Source organism: Sinocyclocheilus anshuiensis, unplaced genomic scaffold (genome assembly GCF_001515605.1).
Source record: "Sinocyclocheilus anshuiensis isolate Anshui unplaced genomic scaffold, SAMN03320099.WGS_v1.1 scaffold890, whole genome shotgun sequence".
Taxonomy (NCBI): domain Eukaryota; kingdom Metazoa; phylum Chordata; class Actinopteri; order Cypriniformes; family Cyprinidae; genus Sinocyclocheilus; species Sinocyclocheilus anshuiensis.
This window is the reverse complement of record NW_015537986.1, coordinates 1,201,463-1,210,259: the sequence shown is the minus strand read 5'-3', so window position 1 is coordinate 1,210,259 and position 8,797 is coordinate 1,201,463. Positions and strand designations below refer to the sequence as shown.

Sequence of the window (8,797 nt, the reverse complement as noted above, 5' to 3'; positions counted from 1 at the left end):
GATTGGGAGCCGCTCTTGACAGTCGCGGCAGCACAGTCTCGTGTTGTTTCCACCAGCGCGGCAATTTTTTTCATCACTAATTGATGGATGTCTAAGATATTAAAATAAGGAGAAGTCTAAAACATGAATGAAAAGTGAACCTTTAATAAAGTGCATTTTACTGATGAGAAATAATAAAGGCTTTAAAATTGTCTAAGATTTTAAAAATGTATTCATGGCTATGAAGGTAAGATATTGATTATCGAGAATACCATTACGATGTCATTTAAGAGATTAGACTAACTGCCTAGACGGTTACAATAGTGTTTATTTGTCAGTAGGGCTGAACGATTTTGGAAAATAATCTAATTGCGATTTTTTTGGTTAGACCGATGGGTGTGTCATCAAAGTACTGCGAGAGCTATAAGAGAGCGGACGGCTCCTTATGCTTTCTCTCGCCGTACTTTGATGTCATACACCGATCTGATCTTCAAGTCGAACACACCTCTTTACTCTCGCGTGTCACGTGACCGTGTAAGCGCAGCCTCTGCGATTGAAAAATCGCGTTATTTCATATTGCGATATTATCGCAAATGCAATTAATCGTTCAGCCCTATTTGTCAGCATTTAAATGTACAGGTACGTGTCTCGGTAGCCTACTTTTCTGGGATTACCAGACTCTGCATATAAATGTACATGTTCTTTAATAACATAAAACAGTATGTTAATTCCGCTATCATTATTTATGGTGTTGCAATTATTTAGTTTCTCAGTTTCTGATAAGAATGAGGCAGGAGAGCTTTCTGTGAGAGTCTTTAGCACATATATAAAATGAGTTTCACCCGAAGATTATGAGCTGGCTTATCTTTATCAGGAAGTTCTAAATAGCGCTCCGTGCATATGGTCAATTATACAGGATTTCCGTGAGACGTGCGTGTCGCGTTCTGTAACATTCCGCCTAGAAACAAATATGCTGTGACGCCAAACCCCTTCATGTTAGAAGAAAGCCGATGTGTTTACAACTGTGACAATGAGCGCTTATCAGGATCAACTAAACACTGGATTTTCAAAAGTATGTGAAATATTTAAAGTTTGCGGCATATAATCTTTAAAATACGTCCAAGAGTTTTACACACTGGTCTGTTATTGTGGGGACATTTCCACACCCCTAAACATGACGCGGCACAAAACAGTCGGCCAAGGTTCCCAGACCTTCTGCCGTCAGTCTGAAAAACCGAAAAATACGTCTGTCAGAACAGCATCTGAGAATTGTTATCTTTCATGTTTTATTGTGCTTCAATGATTTAAAATGTTCCCTCATTAAAGAAATTATCATATTTTTATCACCATTTTGTTTGCACTTGTTTACAGAGTCAGAGAAACACAGTCGTATGACAGCCCTGCTGGAAAGGCTCCATGGCAAACACAACTCTTCCCGGTCTTGGCAGGAGACCAGCAAAGTGGTGCGGCAGGCTATGGCAAGTCCCTCTGATGAGAAGAGTTTTTTAAAGAAACACAGCATAGATCTCTTTATAGTTTTTGTATATGTTGATCTTTTTGTTGTTATTATTATTATTATAATTTTTTATTGGCTGTTCAGGAAAAGCGTGGGGTCATTAATACAGCTGGACACCAACTGCTGCTCAACTGTTTAGAGACACTCCAGAGGGCACTAAAAGGTGAATTTTAATCAATACATTTTGCTCTAAGATGTAGTGCTGTGATAAGCATTTTAATATTTTTTTCCATCCTTTTGAATTCTATCTTTATATTTATGTATTTATTTTGAATAGGTTTAAAACTTCTTGGTTACTTTTGTAACCTCTGTTCCTTGATTTAGTGACACTAGGGGTCACACTTGGGCCCAATCCCAAAACTGACAGAGTGTGTCTGTCTCCCGAACAACACTAGGTAGATTGTTCCAGAGTGTGGTGCTAAATAGGAAAAGGATCTGCAGCCCGCAGTTGATTTTGATATTCTAGTACTGAGGTGCTAAACCATTCAGGGCTTTAGAAATAATAAGCAAGATTTTAAAATGTATTCGATGTTCTATAGGGAGCCAGTGCAGTGTTGACAGAACCAGGCTAATATGGTCGTACTTCCTGGTTCTAGTAAGAACTCTAGCTGCTGCATTTTGGACCAGCTTGAGTTTGTTTATTAAGCGCCCAGAGCAATCACCCAATAAAGCATTACAATAATCTTAACCTTGAGGTAATTAACGCATGAATTAACGTTTCTGCATTTGACATTGAGAGCATAGATCGTAATGTAGATATATTTTTAAGATGGAAAAATGCAGTTTTACAAATGCTAGAAACATGGTTTTCAAAGGAAAGATTGCCATTAAGTGTTAGACAGTGTTTTAGGTTATTACATGCGGAGGTTTTTGGTCCAATAATTAACACCTCTGTTTTTTCAGAATTTAGCAGTAGGAAATTACTGGTCATCCAGTTTTTTGCTGGATGCATTCCGTTAGTTTTGCAAATTTGTATGTTTCATTGGGCTGCAAAGAAATATAGAGCTGAGTATCATCAGCATAACAGTGAAAGCTAATACCATGTTTCTTGATGATATCTCCCAAGTGTAACATGCAGAGTGTGAAAAGCAATGGTCCTAGTACTGAGCCTTGTGGCACTCTATAGTTAGGGATGCTCCGATCGATCGGCCGGAGATCGGTATTGGCCGATAATCACATTTTATGACTCGATCGATACTCACTACTATTGGTCGATCTCACGAACTGATCGCAATTTGATGGCATCAACACGTGAGGACGTACATGATGCGTGGGGACATAAATGATTTGGCGCCGCAGTCATGTCATCGCCGGTGTGGAAATGCTATGACGTTTCGAGAAACAATTAAAAATTTGCTATTTGTCGTGTTTTGCATGATGATATGATAAATGGATCGTTAATTTTTAACAGCAGATTCAGTGACGTTAGAGCTGATCTAAGATAACGTATATGAGCTCGCTCAAGTACTGAGGAGCTAAACCATTCAGGGCTTTATAAGTAATTAGCAAGATTTTAAAATGTATCCGTTGTTCAATAGGGAGCCAGTGCAGAGTTGACAGAACCAGGCTAATATGGTCGTACTTCCTGGTTCTAGTAAGAACTCTAGCTGCTGCATTTTGGACCAGCTTGAGTTTGTTTATTAAGCGCCCAGAGCAATCACCCAATAAAGCATTACAATAATCTTAACCTTGAGGTAATTAACGCATGAATTAACGTTTCTGCATTTGACATTGAGAGCATAGATCGTAATGTAGATATATTTTTAAGATGGAAAAATGCAGTTTTACAAATGCTAGAAACATGGTTTTCAAAGGAAAGATTGCCATTAAGTGTTAGACAGTGTTTTAGGTTATTACATGCGGAGGTTTTTGGTCCAATAATTAACACCTCTGTTTTTTCAGAATTTAGCAGTAGGAAATTACTGGTCATCCAGTTTTTTGCTGGATGCATTCCGTTAGTTTTGCAAATTTGTATGTTTCATTGGGCTGCAAAGAAATATAGAGCTGAGTATCATCAGCATAACAGTGAAAGCTAATACCATGTTTCTTGATGATATCTCCCAAGTGTAACATGCAGAGTGTGAAAAGCAATGGTCCTAGTACTGAGCCTTGTGGCACTCTATAGTTAGGGATGCTCCGATCGATCGGCCGGAGATCGGTATTGGCCGATAATCACATTTTATGACTCGATCGATACTCACTACTATTGGTCGATCTCACGAACTGATCGCAATTTGATGGCATCAACACGTGAGGACGTACATGATGCGTGGGGACATAAATGATTTGGCGCCGCAGTCATGTCATCGCCGGTGTGGAAATGCTATGACGTTTCGAGAAACAATTAAAAATTTGCTATTTGTCGTGTTTTGCATGATGATATGATAAATGGATCGTTAATTTTTAACAGCAGATTCAGTGACGTTAGAGCTGATCTAAGATAACGTAAGAAAAGTAGTTTAAATGTTTTGCCACTTGCTTGAGCAACTTAATATATACATCTAGAAGTAAATGCAAAAGTAAAAAGCATTGAATAATGTGTTACTTATATTTATTGTGTTTAAACATGTCTGTGAAAGATTGTACTACTGTACTGTAGGGCTGTGCAAAAAATCGAATGCAATTTTCATGCGCATCTCGTCAGTAAAGGTGCTCCTGTGATTAGTAGTAAATCTCCAGCACGTGCGTTCAGATGGAGCGGCATTTACTACACAGAGCCGTAGTTCACTGACAAGCTACACGAAATCGCGTTCAAAATCGGCAATGAATCGAATCGCCTTTTTTACTGACGAGATGCGCATGAAAATTGCATTCGATTTTTTGCACAGCCCTACTGTACTGTGTAAAAAAAAAAAATTGCAATACTGAAAAAACATTTTCAGTGACGATGTTTGGATTTGAAATCAAAATAATGGATAAATGTTGTGTTTGTGGTAATCAGCCACGGATCAGTAGCGGACTCCTGTGTGAAAGCACAGTCCGTGCTGCTTCCCCTCTCACAAGTCGCCTAAGAGGGGAATTCCCCCCATTTTCAAAAATGAAATTCAGGCCCTGAATAAATGTCTAAAAATCCTGATTAGAGTATCACTATAAATAGTTATAAATGATAAAAAGAAGGCTTTAAAAAGATAGGCATCGGTGATCGATATCGGCAGATACTGCTTTCTGCGATCGGTGATTGGCCTCAAAAAATCCTGATCGGAGCACCCCTAGCTCTTATCAAATTTGTGTTTGAAATGAATTTCGTTTTGTGAGAACTGTTGAGAAAAAATAATAGAACCCAATTTTAAGTTCGTCATGGTGAAGTTGGACATTCTGGCGATGATTGTAAGAATGATAAATGCATGTTGATGTCATATAGTAATTTATTGAATAAAATATGCCTATTTCCGATGTTTCTCTTTCTTTTTTTGGCATTAATCGCGTGTAGACACATTTCATGATGGTAAGTTTAATTTCCTTGATTATAACAATTGCAGCGTTGTTTTTAAGCTTGTAGTCAAGCTATAACGTATTTGATATTTATCATGTATGACTAAAATCATGCAGGGATTAAAAAACGAATTCTGAGCGAAAACTTTAAGGTTTTTTTTTTTCCCTTTCTTGTAGCCTAGTTCGGAGGTCTCATTTGGCCCGTTTTTAATGAAATAAAAATAACTGCTTTATTTAGAAGCAGGGGTAATTAAAATTTCGTTTTTGTATTGTAAGTTTTATAATTTTTATTTTATGAATCAAAATACAACGGCCACAATATAATATTCAGTGTTGGGCTGCCGAAACTCCGAATGCATGCATGTTGAGGGGTGAGCTGAGATACAGGCCTAGGCTACTATAATGTCTTCATCCGTTTGCAACAAAACTTTATAGTTTTGTTGCAAATGAATTAAGAATTTATAGTGCTATATATTAGCTTAATTAAACATAATTATACTGTATACAAAAATAGGGCACTACAGGTGCATCTCAATAAATTAGAATGTCATGGAAAAGTTCATTTATTTCATGGAGTTCATGGAGGTGATCAGTTTGTGGCACTGCTGAGGTGGTATGGAAGCCCAGGTTTCTTTGACAGTGGCCTTCAGCTCATCTGCATTTTTTGGTCTCTTGTTTCTCATTTTCCTCTTGACAATACCGGTCTGGTGAGTTTGCTGGCCAGTCAAACACACCAACACCATGGTCATTTAACCAACTTTTGGTGCTTTTGGCAGTGTGGGCAGGTGCCAAATCCTGCTGGAATAAAAGTATCGGTATCGGGCGAGTACTGGAAAAAGTGGTATCGGTGCATCCCTATAAAAAATATATTAAAAAAGGAAGTAAACACTAACCAACAGGGCACTCAGTATTCTGAGAAGTTTGTGTGCATTGGGAATCATATTTTTTCAAATAAAGCCAAGGTAACACTAATTTTACATAAAGTACACAGTGGAAATGACATGAATATGGCAGTGGGCAAATGCATAAAGCGCAGCATAATTTGAAATCCCTAGTTTAAGGTTTGTCGATTGCGCGTCTCCAGTGAAGCTGAACTCTCCTCCTGTCCGCATTCAATTCACACGGACCGACCGTCATGCAGAGTACACGCGATCATGCAGGATGCAAATGCACACTTCATAAGATCTCACAGCTGGATTCGACTAAGTTTGCAAGCTTTGTGAAATTAAATGTTCATTAGTAATTCTAAGATTTGTTTAAATGATATAAATGTGTATTTGCTTGAATGCTGATGTCAAATGAGAAAGCATTATAATGTTTGCCTTTCTATTACTAATAATATAAAAGCAATCGTTATAATGCTTTTTGTATACATTTTAATTTCTTTGTTTAACCGTTCTATCTGATTATTAGACAGACTTATATTCTTATTAGACAGAACTGTTAACGACGACGGTCGAACAAGAGGGAGAAGGTGAGCACTGTGCTCAGGCTGTCAGCGCCGTCAAAATAAAAGTCCCGCCTCGAACGCATCAGCCAAACAGGAAAACTTATCGGCTGATGCCGATATTTTAAAAAATGCCAAACATCGGCCGATATATTGGTCGACCACTAGATATAACCGTGATCGAACTACTCAGTTTTGTTCATTCAGTATTCAAAGATATTTAACAAGTGATTTGTTTAGCATTTACAACATGTTGACAACTTCATGTGTGGTGCACTTAGAATAGAATTTATCTTTAACTAGAGGGTTAATAAAGAAAAAGTTACTTGAATCATGTTGTAGTTACATTTTCAAGTTGACTAGTTATAAATCGTAAAAATAGAGAATCGGTCAAATTTGAAATATTTTTTTTTTTGCCATATTGCCCAGCCCTACATATGAATGTTGTATGTATACTGTCACACTTTAATTGATTCTATTGTAGAACATTGATGATTGTATCTAATCAAAATAACAAAATATGGCAGTCGCACGCCGGGCAAAAGTTCACTTCAAGAATGATCAAAAAAGCGGCATAGATGAGTTTGAAGTTTGAAGCAAAATGGAAAGAAAAAGCACAATTTATATTATAGTTCTCTATATGAAGCATACAGACTTTACTAGAGCCACAGAAATACATTACAACAATATAATGTAATTTAATGGAAAACTGTGTGAATGGCACTCTGTGGCGTGGCAGGATTTATGTCGGCTGAATGAACATACCAGTTTGCTTTCTCACGTCACAGCTTTAAATTTGCAACTTCGCTGGTTAACAAATGCTTTAATGTGACCAGTTGGATATAAACTAATCCAAATAGATGGTAACAATCAATTAAGCATTTGGGTCGGACTTGCGTGTATTTTTGTCACATTGTTCTTACCATTTGAGGTGCTGTCCTTTCTCTACTAATGCTGCATCTAGTCAACAAATTAATTACTTAGTAATGATATACTTAGTAATGATATGAAAACATGCAGAGATCAGTTATCACGATGAGAAGATCTGGCATCTGTCAAATCATCTCAGATGTATTAAGCGAGGTACGAAGAATGGACCCCTGCAGTTTGCTCTGAGGAAGTATTGTTTTTCCTATACATCCTGCCTGGAGGGAGGTTAACAGAGAATGCTTGCAGGTCCGTCTTTAGTGAGAGGCCGCTAAGCTCGACTGACTCCAGGGGCTCAACCGCAAATCTCTATAGGCCCAGCTAGACCACAAGGAGGTGTTAAGAGGGAATAAGGTGTGGCCTAAGAGGTTTTAACCTCCTGGCACTTTTAAGGAAGCTGATGATCAGGTTGTGCTTCCCAAGGAACCTTCGCTACAAATATGTGACAATTCAAGTCGGTTAAATGAATCGCGATACAGTTGGGGTGGGGGGTTTATATTAATGTATCTCTGAGGGGAACTGACTGTCTTCAGAAAAGTTTAGATGGTATTTCATTTTTCATCTTACCTCTGTATAATGCATTATTACGCCCCACGTCTAGGGAACGAAAGGGGCATAATGAAGATAGAGTTGGTGCTGGATTCCCAGCAAGTTAAAGGAATAATCACTCCGATCGGGGACTAGGGATGCTCCGATCCGCCTTTTTCACCTCCGATACCGATTCCGATACCCAGGGTTCGTTGTTGACCGATACCGATCCGATACCAGTGAAGTTTTTTTCCCTCATTTACATAAATGTAGAATTTATATATTTCTGTGTGTGGAACTGATAATCATTCTTTCACAATCTACTAGATACAGACTACTTCATTATAAAGAAAAATAAAATAAACAAATATAAAAAAAATATAGGCCTATGTATGTTTATTGTAACGGGGCTGACGAGACGTGAGACGTGTGGATCCATCTGCAGGCTTTATTAAAGAGACGTGGTAAACAGGCAGGGTCAAACAATGGCAAACAGGTATATGGCCGGCAAAACACAAGAATAGTCCCAGGGCTAGCGTAGGTCACCGATCGGCAGACAGAATCACAGGGGCGAATCGTGCAAAGAATGATGGGATATGTAGTCCGGGGTGCTATGCAACAGTTTGTGTTGTGCGAGAGTCAATGTAATGGAAAGGGTGACCTCTGGTGGTGAATAAACGGAAGTCCATGGACCGAATTCGTGACATTTATAATCTATGACAAAAATTTATCATAAACTCGGTTAGTGGATAATTCGGCAGCAAAAGTTATTCTAGAAAAATCAGTGCACAGTAATTTTAGAAATTCAAACATTTAGTGAAAAAACACTATTTTGTGGGGAACAAATAAAAGCGTTGCACTAAATATGGCAAAATGTTACACATTGCTATTTGTATTATTATAAAATCCATTAATTAAAAACATTCATGAATGTATTTATATATAAGTATATACTATAAAATTAAAAT

The 8,797-nt window shown here is 37.9% G+C and overlaps 1 protein-coding gene across 1 annotated transcript in view; it reads left to right on the top strand.

Annotated features, from left to right (window-relative positions):
* The first annotated feature begins 1,347 nt into the window (after positions 1–1,347).
* The window catches only part of med1 (mediator complex subunit 1), a 62,971-nt gene continuing 55,521 nt past the window's right edge, over positions 1,348–8,797 (top strand). The window contains exons 1-2 of the mRNA XM_016468997.1: positions 1,348–1,457; positions 1,580–1,658. Of these exons, the coding sequence (XP_016324483.1) occupies positions 1,371–1,457; positions 1,580–1,658 (166 nt within the window). The 5' untranslated portion in view covers positions 1,348–1,370. The remainder of the gene's footprint in view (positions 1,458–1,579; positions 1,659–8,797) is intronic.